Here is a 25,254-nt window from a genome sequence, read left to right as displayed (position 1 = left end):
AGATTACAGAGACCCACAAAGAATTTGAAAACAAACCCAATTTTGATAAACACCCATTTCTACTGGGTGAAATACCACAGTGTGCCATCACAGGAGCAATATTTGTGACCTGTTGCCACAAGAAAAGGGCAATTAGTGAAGAACAAACACCATTGTAAATTACAACCCATGTTTATTTAGTTTCCCTTTTGTACTTTAACTATTTGCACATCGTTACAACACTGTATATTGACATACTATATAACATTTGAAATGTCTTTATTCTTTTGGAACTTTTGTGAGTGTAATGTTTATTGTTCATTTGCATTGTTCATTTCACTTTTATTTATTATCTACTTCACTTGCTTTGGCAATGTTAACATATGCTTCCCATGCTAATAAGGCCCTTGAATTGAAATTGAATTGAGAGCGAGAGCAAGAGACAGAGACATAGACAGAGAGTTGTCCACTACTTGGGTCATGAAATACTTGCCTTGTACCCCAACTGTCCACACTCCTGGTTCTGAAATGCAAAATAACTGTCTTTCGATACGGCTGTATTTCAAATCAAATCAAATTTTATTTGTCACATACACATGGTTAGCAGATGTTAATGCGAGTGTAGCGAAATGCTTGTGCTTCTAGTTCCGACAATGCAGTAATAACGAGCAAGTAATCTAACTAACAATTCCAAAAAAAACTACTGTCATACACAGTGTAAGGGGATAAAGAATATGTACATAAGGATATATGAATGAGTGATGGTACAGAGCAGCATAGGCAAGATACAGTAGATGATATCGAGTACAGTATATACATATGAGATAAGTATGTAAACCAAGTGGCATAGTTAAAGTGGCTAGTGATACATGTATTACATAAGGATGCAGTCGATGATATAGAGTACAGTATCAACGTATGCATATGAGATGAACAATGTAGGGTAAGTAACATTATATAAGGTAGCATTGTTTAAAGTGGCTAGTGATATATTTACATCATTTCCCATCAATTCCCATGATTAAAGTGGCTGGAGTAGAGTCAGTGTCATTGACAGTGTGTTGGCAGTAGCCACTCAATGTTAGTGGTGGCTGTTTAACAGTCTGATGGCCTTGAGATAGAAGCTGTTTTTCAGTCTCTCGGTCCCAGCTTTGATGCACCTGTACTGACCTCGCCTTCTGGATGGCAGCGGGGTGAACAGGCAGTGGCTCGGGTGGTTGATGTCCTTGATGATCTTTATGGCCTTCCTGTAGCATCGGGTGGTGTAGGTGTCCTGGAGGGCAGGTAGTTTGCCCCCGGTGATGCGTTGTGCAGACCTCACTACCCTCTGGAGAGCCTTACGGTTGAGGGCGGTGCAGTTGCCATACCAGGCGGTGATTCATTGCAATTAATTCCAATACATTTAAAAATTTACTTTGAAAATGTATTTCAAAATTAACAGTCAACTAGCTATCTACTTAGCTTACAATTTGACCACCATAAGCATGGGGCGAAGGCTAGGAACAACTGAGATGGGAACCTTTAGCGCCATTGCCTTGTTTTGGAGGGTAATATTTTCATGTATTTTTCCCATCTCTTCTTGCTAGCAACGCTTTCGGCGGGTTCCGTTAAAATGGCTGTTACTGAGAGTGAAAACCCAAAGCAAGAACAATCGTAGTGGGTACAACTGCATCCAGTAGTATCGCTGGTGTCTGATAAGGAAAACTAAAGACTGCAACGCAATGGCTGCCCTAGATCAAAAGTCCCCCAACGTCCTCCTCCAAAGTCTCTGCTGCAGGATCACTGGGAAGAGCGAAGGTAGCTATGATGCTAGCTAGTTAGATTGGCCAGGCGCGGTTATGTGCAGCTAGCCTGGTCTGTTGCTAGCTAGCTAACATTTAACAGTGATGCTGATATAACAGTTGTATATCAGCGTTCAGCTCGCCAGCTAGCTACAGTAGCTAACTACGTTTTTAGTTAAGTCAAGTTTGTGTGACAGCCAACGCTAGTTAGCTTAGGCTAGCTAGTAACTGTACACCTAGCCAGCCAAGTCAGAGATGGTAGGCTATGTATGGACCCCAGTTAGTTTGACCCTTATTTGTATTTAGGTGATGGCTACATCCAAGGCTTTAACTAGCTAACTACCAAAAGTGTGTCATAGCTACATATAGGTAGCTGCAGATACGGTTGACAACAGTCCAACCACGCCTTGTTCAAGTAAGTTAGCTAGTTAGGGATAGCTAGCTTGGCTTGCCAGGATGCCAGAAAGTTTGCCTAATAAATCTGACTTTGATACTCAATTCTTAGTATACAGTCTGAAACAAAGCACTGCACAATCGTGGACATTTTCCTTACAAGGCATTATGTTGAATACAATTACGTTTGAACTTACTATACCGGTTGTCTGTGCAGCTAGTCTTTCACCTGCTCGAAATATGAGACAAAATATTCACCCGAAAGTATTGTTTACCCGACTTTTTAGAGCGCAGGTATTGAAGTTTAATTTTCTATCACCTGGCACATGCTCAAAACCATGTTAACACCTGTTAGTATGCATGCACTTACCGTCTTGTCACGTGCCTTTGATCATGAGCAAAGATCTTGATTGCCACACACACACAACCGCGTTTTGAAGTCATTTTAATAATACTTTCCTGTGGATATTGTCTCAAGTACCAACACCATAGACAATCGGCAGAGTAAGTTCATATATATACTGCTCAAAAAAATAAAGGGAACACTAAAATAACACATCGTAGATCTGAATGAATGAAATATTCTTATTAAATACTTAGTTGAATGTGCTGACAACAAAATCACAAAATGATCAATGGAAATCAAATTTATCAACCCATGGAGGTCTGGATATGGAGTCACACTCAAAATTAAAGTGGAAAACCACACTACAGGCTGATCCGACTTTGATGTAATGTCCTTAAAACATGTCAAAATGAGGCTCAGTAGTGTGTGGCCTCCACGTGCCTGTATGACGTCCCTACAACGCCTGGGCATGCTCCTGATGAGGTGGTGGATGGTCTCCTGAGGGATCTCCTCCCAGACCTGGACTAAAGCATCCGCCAACTCCTGGACAGTATGCATGTTGCACTCCTGGACAGTATGGATGTTGCAGGCAGCAGAAAGTTCTCCACGGCATCTCCAGACTCAGTGCTCAGTGTGAACCTGCTTTCATCTGTGAAGAGCACAGGGCGCCAGTGGTGAATTTGCCAATCTTGGTGTTTTTTGGCAAATGCCAAACGTCCTGCACGGTGTTGGGCTGTAAGCACATCCCCCACCTGTGGACGTCGGGCCCTCATACCACCCTCATGGAGTCTGTTTCTGACCGTTTGAGCAGACACATGCACATTTGTGGCCTGCCGGAGGTCATTTTGCAGGGCTCTGGCAGTGCTCCTCCTGCTCCGCCTTGCACAAAGGCGGAGGTAGCGGTCCTGCTGCTGGGTTGTTGCCCTCCTAAGGCCTCCTCCACGTCTCCTGATGTACTGGCCTGTCTCCTGGTAGCGCCTCCATGCTCTGGACACTACGCTGACAGACACAGCAAACCTTCTTGCCACAGCTCGCATTGATGTGCCATCCTGGATGAGCTGCACTACCTGAGCCACTTGTGTGGGTTGTAGACTCCATCTCATGCTACCACTAGAGGGAAAGCACCGCCAGCATTCAAAAGTGACCAAAACATCAGCCAGGAAGCATAGGAACTGAGAAGTGGTCTGTGGTCCCCACCTGCAGAACCACTCCTTTATTGGGGGTGTCTTGCTAATTGCCTATAATTTCCACCTGTTGTCTATTCCATTTGCACAACAGCATGTGAAATGTATTGTCAATCAGTGTTGCTTCCTAAGTGGACAGTTTGATTTCACAGAAGTGTGATTGACTTGGAGTTGCATTGTGTTGTTTAAGTGTTCCCTTTATTTTATATATATATATATATATATATGAAACATTGGTGATAGACAAGGACATTTCGGCTATTTTTCTAAGTAAATGTGGTAGTATTGCCTGCACAATTGAAGGCATGTTTCGCCACGTTTTGTGACTACCAGAAAGTGTAAGATTGGGAGCTAGCTACTGATTTAGGGGAAACGTTCTGCATCTGTAAGATTTGAACCAGTCTGAAAGATTCATTCACCAGTAGTGACATGGTTTAGGAAAAGCCGATATTCCATGCTCAATACTTCAACTCAACCCTATTTCACATTTCAGCTGAAGTAGCCCACCAGTTCCAGTATGCTGTGAGAGTCGTCGGGAGTAACTATGCTCCCACCATTGAGAGGGATGAGTTCCTAGTGTCAGAGAAGATCAAAAAAGAACGTGAGTGACCTATGACCTATTATTAGAGACCATAATGGGAGTGACCTAAACTGGACAGGTTTGCTGAGTGAATCCTCTTTGAGGGTCCATCTCGACAGTCGAAAGTGGCATCTGCACATCACTGGTTTGCACTTTCTCTGTTACCTTTGCAAACATGCATCCTTTGTTAATGTGGTCTTTTGTTGTTGTTTTCCCAGTAGAGCTTTTCTGTCTCGTGTTAAAGGTACATTTGACAATAAAGAAATACGGTTGTTAAGAGTCTCCATAATAGTAAATCTCAATACATTTTGTTTGTAGTCGGAGTAATGCCACTGCTGACCATCTTATCGATCGCTAAGCATAGTAAAGTAAAAAAAAGCACTTACCCTTTTTCGGTCTGGAGTTGAGCCCCTTTTAATCAACTTGTGTTTTTGGAATTGGTCTATGTCAGTTTATTTAGTGGTCTGATTCTGTTTGTCTTGTCCTTTGGTTCTCCAGTGCTGAAGCAGAGGAGAGAGGGTGACGCTGCCCTGTTCTCTGAGCTCCACAGAAAGCTGCAAACTCAGGTCAGTCTTCTGTTCCAAATACCCTGGTGCATATGCATACTTGTATTGGCTTTGAAAGGAGAACCAATTGAGAATCTGTGTGTTTTGCTTTCCGTTAATAGGGGGTGCTGAAACACAGGTGGTCCGTCTTATACCTGCTGCTCAGTCTATGTGAGGACCCCAGGAAACCGTCCAGGGTGGGTATACTTGTCATTACACCATAGTGCTCTCTCACTCACACACACACACTAACCATAGCTACATATACAGTACTAGTCAACAGTTTGGATACAGCTACTTATTCCAGGGTTTTTGTTTATTTTTACTATTTTCTACATTGTAGAATAATAGTGAAGACATCAGAACTATGAAATAACCCACATGGCATCATGTAGTATCCAAAAAACTGTTGAACAAATCAAAATAGATTTTAGATTTTAGATTCTGCAAAGTAGCCACCATTTGCTTTGATGACCACTTTGTACTCTTGGCATTCTCTCAACCAGCTTCACCTGGAATGCTTTTTCAACAGTTTTGTTGGAGTTCCCACATCTGCTGAGCACTTGTTGGCTGCTTTTCCTTCAATTTGCGGTCCAACTCATCCAAAACCATCTCAATTGGGTAGAGATCGAGTGATTGTGGAGGCCAGGTCATCTGATCAGCACTGCATCACTCTCCTTCTTGGTCAAATATCCCTTACACAGCGTGGTGGTGTGTTGGGTCATTGTCCTGTTGAAAAACAAATGATAGTCCCACTAAGTGCAAACCAGATGGGATGGCGTATCACTGCAGAATGCTGTGGTAGACATGCTGGTTAAGTGTGCCTTCAATTCTAAATAAATCACTGACAGTGTCACCAGCAAAGCACCATCACACCACCTCCTCCATGCTTCACGGTGGGAGCCACACATTCGGAGATCATCCGTTCACCTACTCTCACATAGAAACGGTGGTTGTAACCAAAAATCTCCAATTTGAACTCATCAGACCAAAGGACAGATTTCCAGCGGTCTAATGTCCATTGCTTGTGTTTCTTGGCCCAAGCAAGTCTCTTCTTATTATTGGTCTCCTTTAGTAGTGGCTTCTTTGCAGAAATTCGACCATGAAAGCCTGACTCATGCAGTCTTCTCTAAACAGTTGATGTTGAGATGTGTCTGTTACTTGAAATCTGTGAAGCATATATTTGGGCTGCAATTTCTGAGGCTGGTAACTCTCTAATGAACTTATCCTCTGCAGCAGAGGTAACTCAGGGTCTTCCTTTCCTGTGGCGGTCCTCATGAGAGCCAGTTTCATCATAGCGCTTGATGGTTTTTGTGACTGCACTTGAAGTAACTTTCAAAGTTCTTGCAATTTTACGTATTGACTAACCTTCATGTCTTAAAGTAATGATGGACTGTCGTTTCTCTTTGTTTATTTGAACTGTTCTTGCCATAATATGGACTTGGTCTTTTACCAAATAGGGCTATTTTCTATATACCACCCCTACCTTGTCATAACACAACTGATTGTCTCATATGCATTAAGAAGGAAAGAAATTCCACAAATGATCTTTTAACAAGGCACAGCTGTTGATTGAAATGCATTCCAGGTGACTACCTCATGAAGCTGGTTGAGAGATGCCAAGAGTTTGCAAAGCTGTCATCAAGGCAAAGGGTGGCTACTTTGAAGAATCTCAAATATAAAATTATTATTATTTGGATTTATTTAAGTTTTTTTGGGGGGGGGGGTTACTGCATGATTCCATATGTGTTTTTTCATAGTTTTGATGTCTTCACTATTTTTCTGCTATGTTGGAAATAGTAAAAATAAATATAAACCTTTGTGTCCAAACTTTTGACTGGTACTGTAGATACAGAAAATGAAAGCATTATTATCCTCCAAACTGCATCATCACAAACAGTAATTCCATCGCGGCCATGTTAGTTCTGTAGAACTCCATTAATAACAGAAATAGCTGTTCTATATTATTCCACATTTGATTATTTAATGGATACATCATTGATTTGATAGCATGTGTCATTCCCAGGTTGGCAGCTATGGGGCGCTGTTTGCCCAGGCCCTCCCCCGGGATGCCCACTCCACCCCGTTCTACTGCACTCGGCCCGGGAGCCTGCCACTCAGCTACCCCGAGCGCTCGGGGCCCGGGGGCTCCCAGATCTCCACCAGCATGGGCACCAGTGGCATCAGCAGCCTGGGGGTGTACTCCCTCAATGGGCCCACACCCACCCCTCAGCCCCTGCTGGCCGGGTAAGGCCAATCGATGGAACCCTGTTTGTCCTGTCAGCACCCAGGACTCCATAGTCAGTCGTACATGACTCTAGACTTTCTTCAGTGTTGTTCCTGTGGACTTGCAGGGAGTGTATGCGTTTGTTGTAGATCAGCACCGCACCTGCATAACCAATGAACCTTCAGAATATCAAGGGGTCTTAAATTAGTAGGACATGTTTAAAAAAATATTTTTCTTTGTAGCCATTTGTTGTAGCAGGGTATTTCCATTCTGTTGTGAGCATCAATTATGCATGTCCTTCTCCACAACCCCACAAGCACTTGTGTATAATTAGTCTGGCTATACTCGTCTAGTGCCAGGGTAAGTATCTGATTAGTGGGTGGTTGAGTGGATCATCATCAACACTATAAAAGTCATTTGGAGCTGAGGCATCGCTACAGTGGTGTGACTCTAAAGCCATTCTCTGCTGTCGAAAGGCAAGAGTCCCTCATTAACAGGCTATTAGTGGTAATGGTCCTACAAGACAGTTTGCATTAGGAGAACCAACATGTATAGGGGAAGAGTTATGCAAGTCGAGGGGGAGAAAAAATGTCTATAGTTCCGCGGATGTAAACATACAAAATGGTCCATTAAACATTTCTATGTTTGCTCTCTCCAGACATCCACCCCAGACAGCAGGGCAGCAGCTGGGCTCTCGGCTGGCGTGGGCCCTCCCCAACACCTCTGCCCTAGCACCTACCTCACGGGCCCCGCTCGGCCCCCCACCCCTGTCCACCCGGGCCCCCAGGCCACGCCATGACGGGGACCTCACTGGTGAGCTGGGGGTGGGGACTGACATTGTTGGGATGTATAAGCCTACTTTTTGTGTATGGAACTACATGGCGTAGTTGGGACATGCTTCACGGTTGGAGGACATTTTGTAACATAGGCAGAAGTTGGGCAGGGGGCCTGTAATGGTCCCCTGCCCAAAAGACACATTGCTCTCTGCACAGTGGCTCTACAAACTGAATACTCAATATTAAACAGAAAGAGATTAGGTTGGAGGGAAATGTACCAAGTCTGCAATGAAATGTTCCTGTTCTGCAGTAAGAACCACCTCACATAATTGCCTCATTTCATAAACCGTTTAGTTGCTCTCCCGGTATTTAATTTGTCTTGGTGCTCCACTGACAGGGTTGGGGGCTGACTTAAATATATATACAGAGAGATACTAGCACCTACTCATTCCAGGGTGTTTTCTTTATCTGTACTATTTTCTACATTGTAGAATAATAGTGAAGACATCACAACTATGAAATAACACATATGGAATCATGTAGTAAGCAAAAAAGTGTTTAAACAAATATAAAATATATTTTGATTTGTTCAACACTTTTTTGCTTACTACATGATTCCATGTGTGTTAATTCATAGTTTGGATGTCTTCACTGTTATTCTACAATGTAGAAAATATTAGAAATAAAGAAAAACAATTGAATGATGAGGTGTCCAAACTTTTGACTGGTACTGTAACTTTTATGGCTTTCGTTAATGTTGTCCTACTTTTTGTTGTTTTTCTGAATCCCTCGTTCTTCTTCTCCTCTCCAGCGGAGGTTGGTGAGGCTGCACTGGTCAGAGACATCCTGTATGTCTTCCAGGGGATCGACGGCAAGTTCATTAAGATGAGCAACGCAGACAACTGCTACAAGATCGACTCCAAGGTGACGTGAACATTCGGTCATACGTGAACAATGTCCATGACAAGGTGTCTTTGGTATTTCAGTTTGTGCCCCTTGTTCCTGAAATATTTCCCAGACGAATGCATAAACTGATGACCAACTTCATAAGCTATTTGACCTTTCACCGAGTGTACTAAACATTAGGAACACCTTCCTAATATTGAGTTGCACCCCATTTTTTCCCTCATAACATCCTCAATTTGTCAGGGCATGGACTACAAGGTGTCAAAAGCGTTCCACAGGGATGCTGGCCCGTGTTGACTCCAATACTTCCCACAGTTGTCAAGTTGGCTGGTGGACCCTTCTTGATACACACAGGAAACTGTTGAGTGTGAAAAACCCTGTGCCTGGCACCTACTACCATACCCCCCACCCCCGTTCAAAGGCACTTCAGTGTTTTGTCTGGCGCATTCACCCTCTGAATGGCACACATACACAATCCATGTCTCAAGGCTTAAAAATCCCTCTTTAACCTGTCTCCTCCCCTTCATCTACACTGATTGAAGTGGATTTAACAAGTGATGGAGCGAGCAGGTATTCCTAATGTTTTGTACACTGCGTATATGTTAGTTAGTCAACGTGTTGTGTTTACATGCACCATGGTAGGTAGGCTAGCGGTTAAGAGCGTTGGGCCAGAAACCGAAAGTCTCTGGTTTGAATCCCCAAGCTGACTAGGTGAAAAATCTGTCTGTGCCCTTGAGCAAGGCACTTAACCCTAATTGCTCCTGTAAGTCTCTCTGGATAAGAGCGTCTTGCTAAATGACTCAAATGTTTCATGTAGACAGCGCCGTACTTCCATCCATACTAGCTAGACCAGTTATTGACAGATTACCCTGTTTCATCTCTAGCTGACTCCCTGACATCATGGCTGTTGTAGAACCGACCGACAGCGTTTTTCAGATTCAGCTGTAGTGCTGCTGACATCAAGGCTGATGATCTGTTTCTAAAAGGGGTAAAAAGCTTGACAGATCAATAGTTGGCTCTTTGGTTAGGAGCCACATCGATGGTGTCCCTCTATCATCCATCAAGGATTCATTACAACTTTCCTCCCTTCTAATATTCCTACAAATTACAGTCGACCTGTTTCAGCTATACATCTTCTCAGCGTTCTATATAGCCTGCTGTCAATGCGCTGGCCTAGGATCACTGTATCGGACGAGAACACTGGAGACAAATCTAGCCGTCAAGGGTGTTTCCCGAGGTCTTTTTGAAGTCATCAGTTACGCTATAAGCCCTATTCAATCTAACACGGTTTCCGGAATAATTAGAACAGAATACAGAAATGGAACATTATTAGAGACAATCATGTTTTATTATTCTGTCTAAAGTAGAGACGGTGAGTATCAACACCTCGTCCTCATAAGACGACTCCGACAGCAGAGAGACACTGCAGACAGTTTGGGCTCCAGGCTTCTTGACGAATGTCTTCAATCTGTGAAACAAGGGCCACGCTGACTACCATTTAAAAAAAAAGTGAAATGAATTCTGAACAAACGGGTGTGAAAGGGTTGAATCTTGAATTGGAATGGTTCCCCTACTGGCAAAGGGCTCTGTAATAATACGGCTGATGTGTTCCTATTCATGATTCTGGGCTGAAGAGCGGAGCTGCTGTTCCTTTGGTGTTGCTGTAGTCATGGGGGTTTGTGGTGTACTTGTGTGTGAGTGACTGAATGGTAACCTGGCAGCAGGAGAGGCCCGTTTTCCGATTTTGAGTGTCTCGTGTCTGTGGGGAGCCATACAGGACAGATGGTACACACGGGGATAATTAACTACCAACCTGGCAACCCCTTCACAGATTAAATGGGTTACTTTGACAGATATTCACAGTATTCCCTGTATTTTGTGCCTGTGTGCCTGTGTGTGCATTCTCCTGTTGTAACTTCTCCAGTGTGTCCCTAGGTGGTGCTCTGTAAGTCTCTGAGGGACACCAGTAGCCGATTGGCTGAGCTGGGCTGGCTCCACAACAAGATCAGGAAGTACACTGACTCGCGCAGTCTGGACCGAGCCTTTGGCCTGGTGGGACAGAGCTTCTGTGCCTCCCTGCATCAGGAGCTGAAGGAGTACTACAGACTTCTGGCAGTGCTGCACTCACAGGTAAGACGCACACCTTTCTCTACCTCTCAAAACACTGTACCGCCTTATTCAAGTGAATTAACTTTGTTCTTAGCCCTTCAAGAGGAAAAGCCCATGTAGGCTACATGACATGTAAAGGTGTGTTTGACAGTTGCAGGTGGAGGATGACCAGGGAGTGAACCTGGGAGTGGAGAGCAGTCTGACCCTCAGACGTCTCCTAGTCTGGACCTACGACCCGAAAGTCCGCCTCAAAACCCTGGCTGCCCTCGTTGACTTCTGCCAAGGTAGAGTTGTGTCTGTGGCGCCTGCTGATTGGTACCATCAAAAAATCCATTTAAATATTGTGTGTGGTTCAAATGTTGTGTGTGTGTGTGTGTGTGTAGGAAGGAAGGGAGGGGAACTGGCGTCAGCAGTCCATGCCTATGGGAAGACAGGGGACCCTCAGATGAGAGCTCTGGTGCAGCACATCCTCAGCCTGGTGTCACATCCCATCCTCAACTTCCTCTACCGCTGGATCTACGACGGAGAGCTGGAGGACACTTATCATGAGGTGACGCGCGCACACACACCATATATTTAATATACACACCATATATATAATATACACACGTTATTCCATAATGACCATCATTATGTTTGGAGGAAAAAGGGTGAGGCTTGCAAGCCGAAGAACACCATCCCAACCGTGAAGCACGGGGGTGGCATTATCATGTTGTGGGGGTGCTTTGCTGCAGGAGGGACAGGTGCACTTCACAAAATAGATGGCATCATGAGGGAGGAAAATGATGTGGATATATTGAAGCAACATTGCAAGGCATCAGTCAAGAAGTTAAAGCTTGGTCGCAAATGGGTCTTCCAAATGGACAATGACCCCAAGCAAACTTCCAAAGTTGTGGCAAAACGGCTTAAGGACAACAAAGTCAAGGTATTGGAGTGGCCATCACAAAGCTCTGACCTCAATCCTATAGAAAATTTGTGGGCAGAACTGAAAAAGCGCGTGCGAGCAAGGAGGCCTACAAACCTGACTCAGTTACACCAGCTCTGTCAGGGGGAATGGGCCAAAATTCACCCAACTTATTGTGAGAAGCTTGTGGAAGGCTACCTGAAACGTTTGACCCAAGTTAAACAATTTGAAGGCAATGCTACCAAATACTAATTGAGTGTATGTAAACTTCTGACCCACTGGAAATGTGATGAAAGAAATAAAAGCTGAAATAAATAATTCTCTCCACTATTATGCTGACATTTCACATTCTCAAAAAAAAGTGGTGATCCTAACTGACCTAAGACTGGGAATTTTCACTAGGATTAAATGTCAGGAATTGTTAACTGAGTTTAAATGTATTTCCGACTTCAACTGTGTGTGTGTGTGTGTGTACATATACATGCAATTTTTTTTGTCCATGACAATAACATCAAATTGATCATAAACACAGTGTAGACATTGTTAATATTGTAAATGATTATTGTAGCTGGAAACAGCTGATTGTTAATAGAATATCTACATAGGCGTACAGAGGCCCATTATCAGCAACTATCACTCCTGTGTTCCAATGGCACGTTGTGTTAGCTAATCCAAGTTTATCATTTTAAAGGCTAATTGATCATTAGAAAACCCTTTTGCAATTATGTTAGCACAGCTGAAAACTGTTGTACTGATTAAAGAAGCAATAAAACTGGCCTTCTTTAGTCTAGTTGAGTATATGGAGCATCAGCATTTGTGGGTTCGATTACAGGCTACAAAACACCAGTCTCAACGTCAACAGTGAAGAGGCAACTCCGGGAGGCTGGCCTTCTAGGCAGAGTTGCAAAGAAAAAGCCATATCTCAGACTGGCCAATCATTTTTAAAATTAAGATCGTCAAAAGAACACAAACACTGGACAGAGGAACTCTGCCTAGAAGGCCAGCATCCTGGAGTCGCCTCTTCACTGTTGACGTTGAGACTGGACAGAGGAACTCTGCCTAGAAGGCCAGCATCCTGGAGTCGCCTCTTCACTGTTGACGTTGAGACTGGACAGAGGAACTCTGCCTAGAAGGCCAGCATCCCGGAGTCGCCTCTTCACTGTTGACGTTGAGACTGGTGTTTTGCGGGTACTATTTACTGAAGCTGCCAGTTGAGGACTTTGTAATGCGTCTGTTTCTCAAACTAGGGTGGCCTTGATGACAGCTTTTACATTTATTTTTACTGCTCTAATTACGTTGGTAACCAGTTTATAATAGCAATAAGGCACAGCTAAGGGGCTGTGTCCAGGCACGCCGCGATGTGTTGTGCATCAGAACAGCCCGTCATATACCACACCCCATTGTGCCTTATTGCTTAAATATAATGCACACACACTTCCTTTAGTTTGTCAAGGTCAGAGTCCGGATGGTAGTAGCTGAGCTCAGGCTGAAGGGGACTCCGACAGACAGGTTAATCTCTGAGCTGAGATGGAGGGAAACGGGGTCGGGGGAGGGGTACAGCGGCCTTCCAAATGAGGATGGATGAGAGAACGGTAATGGGGAACTGAGTGATGGCCCTCTCTTCTCTCTCTCACCTCTTATCTCTGTCCTTGCTCTCCATCCATCTCACTGTCTCCACTATAGGACATTAGAAGACCGTGAATCTAGTCCTAATGCACCTGCTGCTGAATCGCCCTCTCAGACTCTGTCTACCTGAGACTAAGTGCTGATTGGGCAAGCACAGAGCACAGGAGAGTTGTAGCGGCTTTCAAGACCGACTGCCGAGCTATTCTCAGAAGGGAACGTTACAAAGGGCACACTGGTTTTAAGCCCCCTGTATTGACCCTCCCTGTAGCAGGGCTAAGTGATAGTTATGGAGCTGTTCCTTCCCAGCAGAGGGGAATGAGGGTATGGCTCTGAAGCTTACAGGCACCTCTGTCAGCCCAGGGGGCGGCTGGGAGGTGGGGTTAGACTGTAAACACTCATTATGACAAGAAGAGCGGAAATTAAAATCAAACTTTATATATATATATATATACTTTTTGTTTACTAAAAGGCTTTTCAATCCCCCTTGTTGTACCCCCTAGGAGAGAAGTCTTCACCTTGTAACACTGATGTCTACTTATCGGCATCCATTTTGGTTTTCAAGTTGAACCACTGGCTCAGTGACGATCAAGATCATGATTGAGAGATGGAACCACCATTCACTTTCTTTCCATTACTGTAATAAGTATCCATTGTTGTAGTAATCTCCTGTGTTGTTCGGATATAGTTGAGTCCTGTCTTTTAAGGTGTGCTTGTGATGGTGATGGGGATTCCTCTCCCTGCAGTTCTTTGTGGCGTCTGATCCCACGGTGAAGACAGACAGACTGTGGCACGACAAGTACTCACTGAGGAAGTCCATGATACCCACCTTCATAACCATGGACCAGGCCCGCAAGGTAGACACACACACGAACACCAATTATCTCATCCTCAACGTAGAAAATACCAACTTTGCATTCACATGTTACTTTTGCTCGCTCTCTCTTTCTCTTCTGTCTCTGTAGGTTCTGCTCATTGGAAAGTCCATTAACTTCCTGCATCAGGTGTGCCATGACAGAACCTCACCAGGGAAAATCACCCCGGCCTCCAAGTCTACAGACTCCCCCAAAGATGGTACGCTCTCTGACCTCTCTCCCCCACCCCAACACACTGTGAAAGGGGCCTGTCAGTTGCTAGCTCAATACAACACAGGCATTTGGTGTTTGGTACACATTTGTACATAATATACCTCCAGAGAGTGTGTATTGACCAGGCAGTGTCTTTCGACAGAGTAGAGAAGCCTTGGTCTTGCCATAGTAGTGTTTGTAGCTAGTGAGAGCAGAGCCGCATTGATGTTTGGCATCAGAACTGGTTGTACTGTTGTGGTACTTACTGTCGTATCGACTGGATTTAGTCTCGCTCCTCTCTCCGTCGCTGATCAATGGTTTTACAGTTCCTTCCTTAGCCTCGTCCTTGAGGGGAATGACTGCATACTGACTGGCGTTGGAAGGGGAGGGGTTGGGTTGTATTTTTAACCTGTCTGTCCCAAATGCCACCCTATTCCCTTTTATAGTGCACTACTTCTGAGCATAACCTTACGGGTTAAAGGTAGTGCATTATGAAGCGAATAGGGCGCTATTTGGGATGCAGACTCTATCTTGAATTATAGATACAGAGTTCAGCAAACGGTTTGAGAGATGAGTTTAATATGCATCATGTAGTGCCAACTCCAGTACCACATAATGACCACAGATAATAACTCTCTCTGTAGCTGCAGAGCTGTTATCAGACCTGGAGGGGGCGTTCCAGGGGAAGATAGATGCAGCCTACTTTGAAACCAGCAAGTACCTGCTGAATGTGCTCAACCAGAACTATCTGCTGCTGGAGCACCTGCAGGCCATGAGACGATACCTGCTGCTGGGCCAGGGAGACTTCATACGCCACCTCATGGACCTGCTAAAGTTAGTACACACACACACGCACACAGGTGTACAGACAGATGGGCACGCACAAATACACACACACCCACCCACCCCATCCTATATGTCATATTTATTGACCTTAGTGTTTGTCCCTTCAGACCAGAGCTGGCCCGCCCAGCCACCACTCTGTACCAACACAACCTGACAGGCATCCTGGAGACAGCCGTGAGGGCCACCAATGCCCAGTATGACAACGCTGAGATCCTCAAGAGACTGGACGTACGCCTGCTGGAGGTAGGCTGCAGCTCATACCATTACTGCCATCATAGGCTACAGCTCATACCATTACTACTGTCATAGGCTGCAGCTCATACCATTACTGCCGTCATAGGCTACAGCTCATACCATTACTACCGTCATAGGCTACAGCTCATACCATTACTGCTGTCATAGGCTACAGCTCATACCATTACTACTGTCATAGGCCGCAGCTCATACCATTACTACTGTCATAGGCCGCAGCTCATACCATTACTACTGTCATAGGCCGCAGCTCATACCATTACTATTGTCATAGGCTGCAGATCATACCATTACTATTGTCATAGGCTGCAGATCATACCATTACTATTGTCATAGGCTGCAGATCATACCACTACTACTGTCATAGGCTGCAGATCATACCATTACTACTGTCATAGGCTGCAGATCATACCATTACTACTGTCATAGGCTGCAGCTCATACCATTACTACAGCTCACATCATTACTACTGTCATAGGCTACAGCTCATACCATTACTGCTGTCATAGGTTGCAGCTCATACCATTACTACTGTCATGGGGTACAGCTCATACCATTACTACTGTCATGGGGTACAGCTCATACCATTACTACTGTCATGGGGTACAGCTCATACCATTACTACTGTCATGGGGTACAGCTCACATCATTACTACTGTCATGGGCTACAGCTCATACCATTACTACTGTCATGGGCTACAGCTCATACCATTACTACTGTCATGGGCTACAGCTCATACCATTACTACTGTCATGGGCTACAGCTCATACCATTACTACTGTCATGGGCTACAGCTCATACCATTACTACTGTCATGGGCTACAGCTCATACCATTACTACTGTCATGGGCTACAGCTCATACCATTACTACTGTCATAGGCTACAGCTCATACCATTACTGCTGTCATAGGTTGCAGCTCATACCATTACTACAGCTCACATCATTACTACTGTCATGGGGTACAGCTCATACCATTACTACTGTCATGGGGTACAGCTCATACCATTACTACTGTCATGAGGTACAGCTCATACCGTTACTACTGTCATGGGGTACAGCTCATACCGTTACTGCTGTCATAGGCTACAGCTCATACCGTTACTGCTGTCATAGGCTGCAGCTCATACCATTACTACAGCTCACATCATTACTACTGTCATGGGGTACAGCTCATACCATTACTACTGTCATGGGGTACAGCTCATACCGTTACTACTGTCATGGGGTACAGCTCATACCGTTACTACTGTCATGGGGTACAGCTCATACCGTTACTACTGTCATGGGGTACAGCTCATACCGTTACTGCTGTCATAGGCTGCAGCTCATACCATTACTACAGTTCATACCATTACTGCTGTCATAGGGTTTATCTCAGTGGGCTAACATGGTATTGAGTCAGGGGTTTGAAACACAACCTGGTAACCCGTGGCTCAAGACTGTTAGCCCTCTGAACTGAAGCCTAGACGGTTGATGTCTGGATGCTGGATGTACACATGTCATTACCTATTAGATTTCAAACTGTCAACTTGGCACCATGTTATCCCTCTGAACTAAAGCCTGGTCATCAACTCATCTGTGCTCCTTCTGAAGGTGTCTCCCGGAGATACGGGCTGGGATGTCTTCAGTTTAGACTACCACGTAGAGGGTCCTATCGCCACGGTAACCACAGCACTTTACATACATACACATACCATCCTATCTGGTGTTGCCTTGTCTCTCTCCACACACACACCCTTGCAAACAATCCAATAAGCTTCTCCTCTTCTCTCTTCATTCATCCATAAATGCCCACCTGGAGCATCAGAACATTGTTTCTTTCTGTTCTGTTATACATGTTCATTCACAGGCCACCAGTCAACCATGTTAGATGAAGTCAAGTGCTGGCTGGTTTTGTGTTGTTCTGTGATGTGGTGAGAGAAGATGTGTAAATGCTGTGCTACCCTGTGACAGGTGTTCACGCAGTCTCTCTCTCTTCACTCTGTCTCCTTTGTCTTTCTCTCTGTCTAATTTGGTGTCTCTCTCTGTCTCCTTTGTCTCTCTTCTTGCTTTCTGTTTCTCTCACTGGTTCTGGCTGTGGCAGGTGTTCACACGGGAGTGCATGAGCCACTACCTGCGGGTGTTCAACTTCCTGTGGCGAGCCAAGCGTATGGAGTACATCCTCACCGACATCTGGAAGGGACAGATGTGCAACGCCAAGCTGCTTAAGAGCATGCCAGGTGAGGACACACACACACACACAACCATGCAGTTCCATCTTACCTCCAGCAGAGGGAGACTTGTATCGAAGAGCTGTAGATAAGGCAGCCAGGGTAACATGTTAGATGTTGTGTTACAGAGCTGTCTGGCGTGCTGCACCAGTGCCACATCCTGGCCAATGAGATGGTCCACTTCATCCACCAGATGCAGTACTACATCACCTTTGAGGTCAGGGGTTTTACTTTTCATTAATTTATCTAGAGACCACTGAGTTCACCTAGCCTCTTCCTCTCACACGCTCCCTCCTCCCCTGTCTGTCTGGGTCTCTGGCTCTCTGGCTGTCTGGGTCTGTGGCTGTCTGGGTCTCTGTGTGTATGTATGTATGTATACAGGTGCTAGAGTGTTGTTGGGATGAGTTGTGGAACAAGGTAGAGAAGGCCCAGGATCTAGACCACATCATCGCTGCCCACGAAGGATTCTTAGACTCTGTCATCTCCCGCTGCCTACTGGACAACAACAGCAGGGTGAGACACACACGTATGCTCATACACTCTAACAGACACTTATTGACGTCCACTTCTCTTTGACCTGCACTGTTGGCGCTTAAAGGGATACTTCGGGATGTTGCCAATGAGGCCATTTATCTATTTTCCCCAGAGTCAGATGAACTTGTGGATAAACTTTCATGTTTTTGTGTCCAGTATGAAGGAAGTTGAAGGTAGTTTTGTGAGCCAATGCTAACTAGTCTTACCGCAATGACTGGAAGTCTATGGGTATCTACTAGCATGCTAGCTGATACCCATAGACTTAGTCATTGTGCTAATGCAAGTTAGCAATTGCGGTAGTTAGCAACTTCCTTCAAAGTGCACGCAGAGACTTAACAAATGGTATCAACGAGTTCATCTGACTCTGGGGAAGTAGATAAAGGGCCTCATTGCCAAAATCTCTAAGTATCCCTTTAAGAATTTCCCTGTACCCAGCTATTACATCTGCGACCCTGTACATGTGACTAATAAACTCTAATGTCATCTAAAATGTTTTTCTCTCCCGCTATCCTCTCTCCAGTCCTTGTTGAACCAGCTGAGGGCGATCTTTGACCAGATCATAGAGTTCCAGAGTGCCCAGGACTCTCTGTACCGCTCTGCCCTGGAGGAACTCACCCTGCGGCTGCAGTACGAGGAGCGGAAGAAGCAGAGGGATTCTGAGGTAGAAGGATCGGGGCTTGAAGTGGACTGAAATGGGTGCCAGCACTTAGGGCTGTTACGGTGACCGTATTATCACGAGTCACGAAGGCAGTCAAATTCCACATGACTGTTTAGTTAGGGTAATTAGGCTTCTCCAAGCTCTGATGCTGCTGCTGTTCTTCAGTAGCCTACCAAACTTGCTAACTGCCTAGTACTCAGCACTCTATTGTCCCTCTAATCACTCTGAAATGAATGCAAATGTATTCGAAAATCTAATCAAACACTTCATGAGAGCTCATGTTGCGTAACATTTCTATAGGCTATGCAATTGCATGAGAAAACAGAGTGATGGCTTCTATTAAAAAGAGGAGGATCCCATCAGCTTTCTATTGGCTAGGCCTACTATATTTTATTTTTTTAACTTTCCTAATATTAAGCACATAACTTATATTTACAACAGGTGTATAGCCTACCTGGCTGGCATGAAAATAAACACGTCCTCCATTTTTGCTATTTAATTGCCTAGATGTATTTTTATCCCTCTGCCCCAGTTTCAAGACAGGTGCATGATAATGGTCCATTCTAAATCAAAACCGATTTCAGATATATATTATTTAGTACTATAGGGGATAGTAGATTGACATAGGCTAGTGCTTTTGCAGTTCATTAGGCCTACTCCTCTTGTTGGCTGACAAAAAGTAAATGTGCACAGTTCTTCCAATATCTTCAATATGCACCTCGTAATTAGATAAGGACGGGCGCATTGCGTCCCCGATGTGTCTGTCTTCACTTGTAACCTGTGAGAAAGACTAGATCACGTGACGGGGCGCCATGTGATTTAGAGGAGCTTTTTTTTAGGGGCATTACGGCCACAAAAGGGGATGCCGCTGGGAGATTCGAGTCATTATCAAGTGCTTGTCAAATTGTGAATGAGAGACTGATGAAGTGTGTACAGCCTGCACAAAAACAAAGCAGAGCTCATGCCTTTCAAGCAACTTTTTTCAAATCATCATTAGTCACATCTTGCAGCCTTAGAATATATTAAAAAATCAATACATACAGCCCAACATTTGTATCACAACTAAAGGTACATAAATAACTCTAAATTAAGGAGTACCTGTTTCTTTGTTAACTGCTCAACACAGAATAGCCGCATGTGGGCGTTCCCTCAAATTGTTTGGAGAAGGTATCCTTAATATTTTATTCAGCTTTGTTCAATTGTATTCTTCATACTATAAAATAATGCCACGGAATTGTAAGCAAATCTTGTCTGCTAAACTAGTGTAGCCCACAGCCATTTGGCATAGCCAGATCAGGACCTATCATAAGGACAACTCGGAGTATGCTATTCTGTTCTTCTGAAATAGACTACATTTTCTTCACATCATGTTTCTTTAGACCTGACTAAAATAAATAATGGATTTATTGTGAAGGTGTGGGCTGTATTACATGAATTTATTAGACTTTTTGAAATGTAGACATTCCAAAGGTCTGCATCAGTGTGGAAGCCAGGAGATACTAAATGTGTTAATGTTCATTAACGGTCTGTTACTGTGAGACCGACAGTTATTTGCTTGACAATCACCGGCTGACGAAGTTTCGTGACCGCCACATCCTTACCTGCACTGTTTATATTTAGGTTCCGGTACTCTGCACTATTTTTAAGCCAATATTCTATAAGAGGTGCCAGTACTCAAGCAGTAGAACATTTGAGGTGTTGGTATTCAGTACCGGTGTCTACTGGCCCAATTCAACTACTTATAGTGATGATCACTTTTAGGTATATAGCGCAATTGGAGGGCCATGTAGTCTTCAGAGTCCCATGTCCTGTTTGTTCCAAGTCGTCTGGAACCCAGCCAGGGGCCAACTCAAGTTCCCCCTTAATGGCCATTGGCCATGCTGGTGGTGTTGTCATTCTATTGATTTAACAGGCCCTGAGCATCAGACTATTAAACTCTTAAGTGTTAGAAAAACAAACACAGCCTCGGCGTTTGCCAAGTTTCTCTTTTAATAGCTTGTAAATAAGACTGAGGTCCAAGGTAAGAGGGTTTGGGGTGACAGAAGCTGTTGGTCAGTGATGGGGGGGATATTGGATTTTATATTAACTTTAAATAATGAGGCGTTGAGTGTGTTTACATGAATGAGAAGTATGCGAGTAGAGAAGACGTTGAAGGTCATGTCTCTATGGGGAGAATGCTGGGGTCATAGAGTGGGAATCTGTAACAGTTTAGTGTGGGTGTTAGTTACTCATTTACTGAAGTGAAGAGATGGCACTGGTTACTCTTTCAAATCAAATGTTATTAATCACATGTGCCTAATAGAACAGGTGAACCTTACAGTGAAATGCTTACTTACGAGCCCCTAAACAACAATGCAGTTTAAAAAAATACAGATAAGAAATAAAAGTAACAAGTAATTAAAGAGCAGCAGTAAAATAACAATAACGAGACTGTATACAAGGGGGTGCCAGTACAGAGTCAATGTGCGGGGGCACCGGTTAGTTGAGGTAATATGTACATGTAGGTAGAGTTATTAAAGTGACTATGCATAGATGATAACAACAGAGAGTAGCAGCAGTGTAAAAGGGGGGGGAGCAATGCAAATAGTCTGGGTAGCCATTTGATTAGATGTTCAGGAGTCTTATGGCTTGGGGGTAGAAGCTGTTTAGAAGCCTCTTGGACCTAGACTTTGCACTCCGGTACCGCTTGCCGTCTGGTAGTAGAGCGAACAGTCTATGACTAGGGTGGCTGGAGAATTTTAGGGCCTTCCTCCAACACCGCCTGGTATAGAGGACCTGGATGTCAGAAAGCTTGGCCCCAGTGATGTACTGGGCCGTATGCACTACCCTCTGTAGTGCCTCGCAGTCGGATGGCTGAGCAGTTGCCATACCAGGCAGTGTTGCAACCAGAGGATGCTCTCGATGGTGCGGCTGTAGAACCTTTTGAGGATCTGAGGACTCACGCCAAATCTTTTCAGTCTCCTGATGGGGAATAAGTTTTGTCGTGCCCTCTTCACAACTGTCTTGGTATGCTTGCACCATGTTAGTTTGTTGGTGATGTGGACACCAAGGAACTTGAAGCTCTCAACTTGCTCCACTACAGCCCCGTTGATGAGAATGGGGGTGTGCTCGGTCCTCCTTTTCCTGTGGTCCACAATCGTCTCCTTTGTCTTGATATGTTGAGGGAGAGGTTGTTGTCCTGGCACCACACGGCCAGGTCTCAGCCTACAGGGAGGAGGTCCGTCTCGTCGTCGTTGTTGGTGATCAGGTCTACCACTGTTGTGTCATCGGCAAACTTGATGATGGTGTTGGAGTCGTGCCTGGCCGTGCAGTCATGAGTGAACAGGGAGTACAGGATGGGAATGAGCACGCACCCCTGAGGGGCCCCTGTGTTGAGGATCAGTGTGGCGGATGTTGTTACCTACCCTTACCACCTGGGGACGGCCCGTCAGGAAGTCCAGGATCCAGTTGCAGAGGGTTGGTGTTTAGTCCCAGGGTCCTTAGCTTATTGATGAGCTTTGATGGCACTATGGTGTTGAACGCTGAGCTGTAGTCATTGAATAGCATTGTTACATAGGTGTTCCTTTTGTCCAGGTGGGATAGGGAAGTGTGGACTGAAATAGAGATTGCATCGTCTGTGGATCTGTTGCGGTGGTATTTAAATTGAAGTGGGTCTAGGGTTTCTGGTACCACACTTTACCACACTGATGCTGCAGCAACAAAGTTCCGATCGAAACTTGACACCTCTAATGTTGCCTGTCTGTGTGTGTGTTTTCAGGGTGAGTGGGGCGTGACTGCTGAACAGGAGGCAGAGGAGAACAGGAGGATCCAAGAGTTCCAGGAGACCATACCAAAAATGCGCTCTCAGCTACGGATACTAACACACTTCTACCAGGTATGGGTCTTACTCTCTTCTCACTGCCACAGTGGCTTTCACTAGGACAGTCTGGTTGTCTGTGGTAGTGTTCAGTGGATAGGACAGTCTGGTTTTCTGTGGTAGTGTTCAGTGGATAGGACAGTCTTGGTTGTCTGTGGTAGTGTTCAGTGGATAGGACAGTCTGGTTGTCTGTGGTAGTGTTCAGTGGATAATATCTGTGGTTGGTTGTGCTCCTTCTCAGGGCATAGTGCAGCAGTTCCTGGTGCTGATAATGACTAGTCCAGACGAGAGCCTGCGCTTCCTTAGCTTCAGACTGGACTTCAACGAGCACTACCGGGCCAGAGATCCCCGTCTGAGGGCCTCGCTGGGGACCACCAGGGGCCGACGGCCCTCCAACATCTGACCTGACGCACACCACCATGTCACAACATGGGGACAGAGAGCCACACAGAATCTGCCTTGATAGTATTTATATATGACATGAAGATGACATTAAATTAGGGCTAGATGGAATCTGTTGTGATGATATCACAATAGAACCAGACAGAACATTGACATCACAAAAGAGCCAGACAGAATCTGTTCTGATGACATCATAATAGAGCCAGGTGGAGATGATGCCGCATTCAAAACAACTAGGAACTCTGAAATCTCTGACTTCAGTGCGTTCAAAACAACTGGGAACTCTGTAAAAAACAAGCTCCAACTTGGAAAACCTGTTTTGAACGGTCATCCAACTCGGAATTCCAAGTCGGGAACTCGGGGCCTCATTCCAGAGCTCTGACTTTCCGACCTGATGATCACTGACGTCATGATTTGACCTAGTTTTTTTCTGAATTCCCAGTTGTCTTGAGCGCACAATAAGAGGATGATGTAGTGGTGACTTCACAGATTCCATTTGGCCCTGCATTTTAACACCTCAAGACAAATAGGGCTAACTGGGATTCATTTCACTATGACATAAACAAACAGAACATTTTGCAACCCTGCCTCCTCCCCAATGTCATTGGCAAATTACTCACACAAACACACACGCTCAATTCACCATACACACATCCACGTTTCCCACTCTTTCACTGTCCCCTCTTGGGAGGTGTGGTTTTAGAAGCCTGTCATTTTAGTAGTCTGCCTCCAGCCTCCAGCTGCGTTCATCCTCACCTCTTTGAGGTGTCTGGTGTCTACCATCACCGTGTGAGTTTCATATTGTACATTTGATAATGAACAGAATGTCTTGATTTGATTGGTTTGTTTAGATGTTCTGTGAATATTTTTTTTGTTTTTCTTACTGACGTTTGTTTATTTTTCATACCAGTGTCTTAAAGTCTGCGGTGTGTTTTATAACTGTTAATAAACACTTATAGCTGTTTAACAACTGTATTATGGAACCCAACACAGCAGGCTCCCACCCACCTCTCTAAAGAGATTCAAGAACAATGCCCACAGCCCCTAAGGCTAAAAGACGGACAGACGTTAGGATTTTATTGGTGTTTTATATTATTTAACTGGGTTTCTCTTGATTCTCCTTGCAGACTATGGCCTCTGTTCTGCATGTCAAACTGTCATGTTGAACCAGCTCAATTCCTTAATTGTACAAGACAGATTTGTCAAACGTGTTGCACCCAACTTATGCCACTTTTCTCTTCTGACCACTCAGACAAACCTGGGAAAATACTTTTGTCATACTGCGACATTAAACCTTGAAGAAGCTACAAGTGGAATGGTGACATAACTAGCCATTCAAACCCCCCCTATGATGGAGTATACTGTAGTATTTGGGTGTATCTCAGAGGTGGCTTCCTCACCTCCCTTCCCTTTTCACTGATCCGAAAGCGATATGGAAGATGCTTACCAGGACTTGCTTTCATTCACCTGTCAGCAGAGCAGATGAAGGAAAGGAGGCAATGAAGCTATTGGGTTACGTCCTAAATGGCACCATACAAAATAGGGTGCCATTAGAGATGCACCCAGAATTAGAGATGCACCCTTTAGCGTTTTAACCTCTCCCAGCAGGCTCCCCGGTCTCTCTTTCCAATCACAAGTTCTCATCAGGGTGTGCCAAGAGAAGATGCTACTGGAAGACCTCTGTCTGTAAATCCTGTCCATTGTATAGCACAGATGTATAGAAATGACATGCCATGGACACAAACATCCTGTCATCTCTTTAATAATAAAGTCAAGTTTTTTACAGTTTGTACTTCGTTTTTTTGTCAGCATCAGGGGTGCATTCTAAGTAGACTATAGGAGGGCCTTTGTCAAAAAAAAGAAAAGTATTTTCGAATAAATTAAATTTAATACATCACGCTCCCGGTGAGTGTTTTTTGTCTTGCTGGACGCATTCTGAGTTGAGGCCTAATTAGTTTGAAGGGGGCATGTGACTTGGCCATTGTGCTGGAGTTCGAGAACGCAGCAGAACGCATGTGAAGTTATACAGTGGAAATCCACGATATAGCAGGTAAATTTACTTAAGTAGTTAAC

The 25,254-nt window shown here is 44.6% G+C and overlaps 1 protein-coding gene across 2 annotated transcripts; it reads left to right on the top strand.

The window, feature by feature from the left end:
• The first annotated feature begins 1,539 nt into the window (after positions 1-1,539).
• On the top strand, positions 1,540-24,969 carry LOC112253659 (gamma-tubulin complex component 3 homolog). Of its 2 annotated transcripts, none has more exons than XM_042296805.1 (21): positions 1,540-1,776; positions 4,177-4,284; positions 4,762-4,829; positions 4,931-5,005; positions 6,835-7,055; positions 7,694-7,848; positions 8,623-8,735; positions 10,653-10,847; positions 10,984-11,110; positions 11,210-11,376; positions 14,100-14,210; positions 14,319-14,427; positions 15,065-15,254; positions 15,374-15,509; positions 17,115-17,183; positions 17,605-17,740; positions 17,860-17,948; positions 18,113-18,244; positions 18,786-18,926; positions 22,681-22,797; positions 23,021-24,969. In XM_042296805.1, the coding sequence occupies exons 1-21, from the start codon at positions 1,701-1,703 to the stop codon at positions 23,180-23,182; spliced, it is 2,697 nt and encodes an 898-aa protein (XP_042152739.1). In that variant the 5' UTR covers positions 1,540-1,700; the 3' UTR covers positions 23,183-24,969. The 2 variants fall into 2 exon arrangements, with proteins under 2 accessions (XP_042152739.1, XP_024281356.2); XM_024425588.2 differs by having other exon boundaries at positions 10,978-11,110.
• The last annotated feature ends 285 nt before the right edge of the window (positions 24,970-25,254 follow it).

Source organism: Oncorhynchus tshawytscha, linkage group LG14 (assembly GCF_018296145.1).
Source record: "Oncorhynchus tshawytscha isolate Ot180627B linkage group LG14, Otsh_v2.0, whole genome shotgun sequence".
Taxonomy (NCBI): domain Eukaryota; kingdom Metazoa; phylum Chordata; class Actinopteri; order Salmoniformes; family Salmonidae; genus Oncorhynchus; species Oncorhynchus tshawytscha.
Note: the sequence above shows the minus strand (reverse complement) of the source record. Positions and strands in the feature narration are given on the sequence as shown.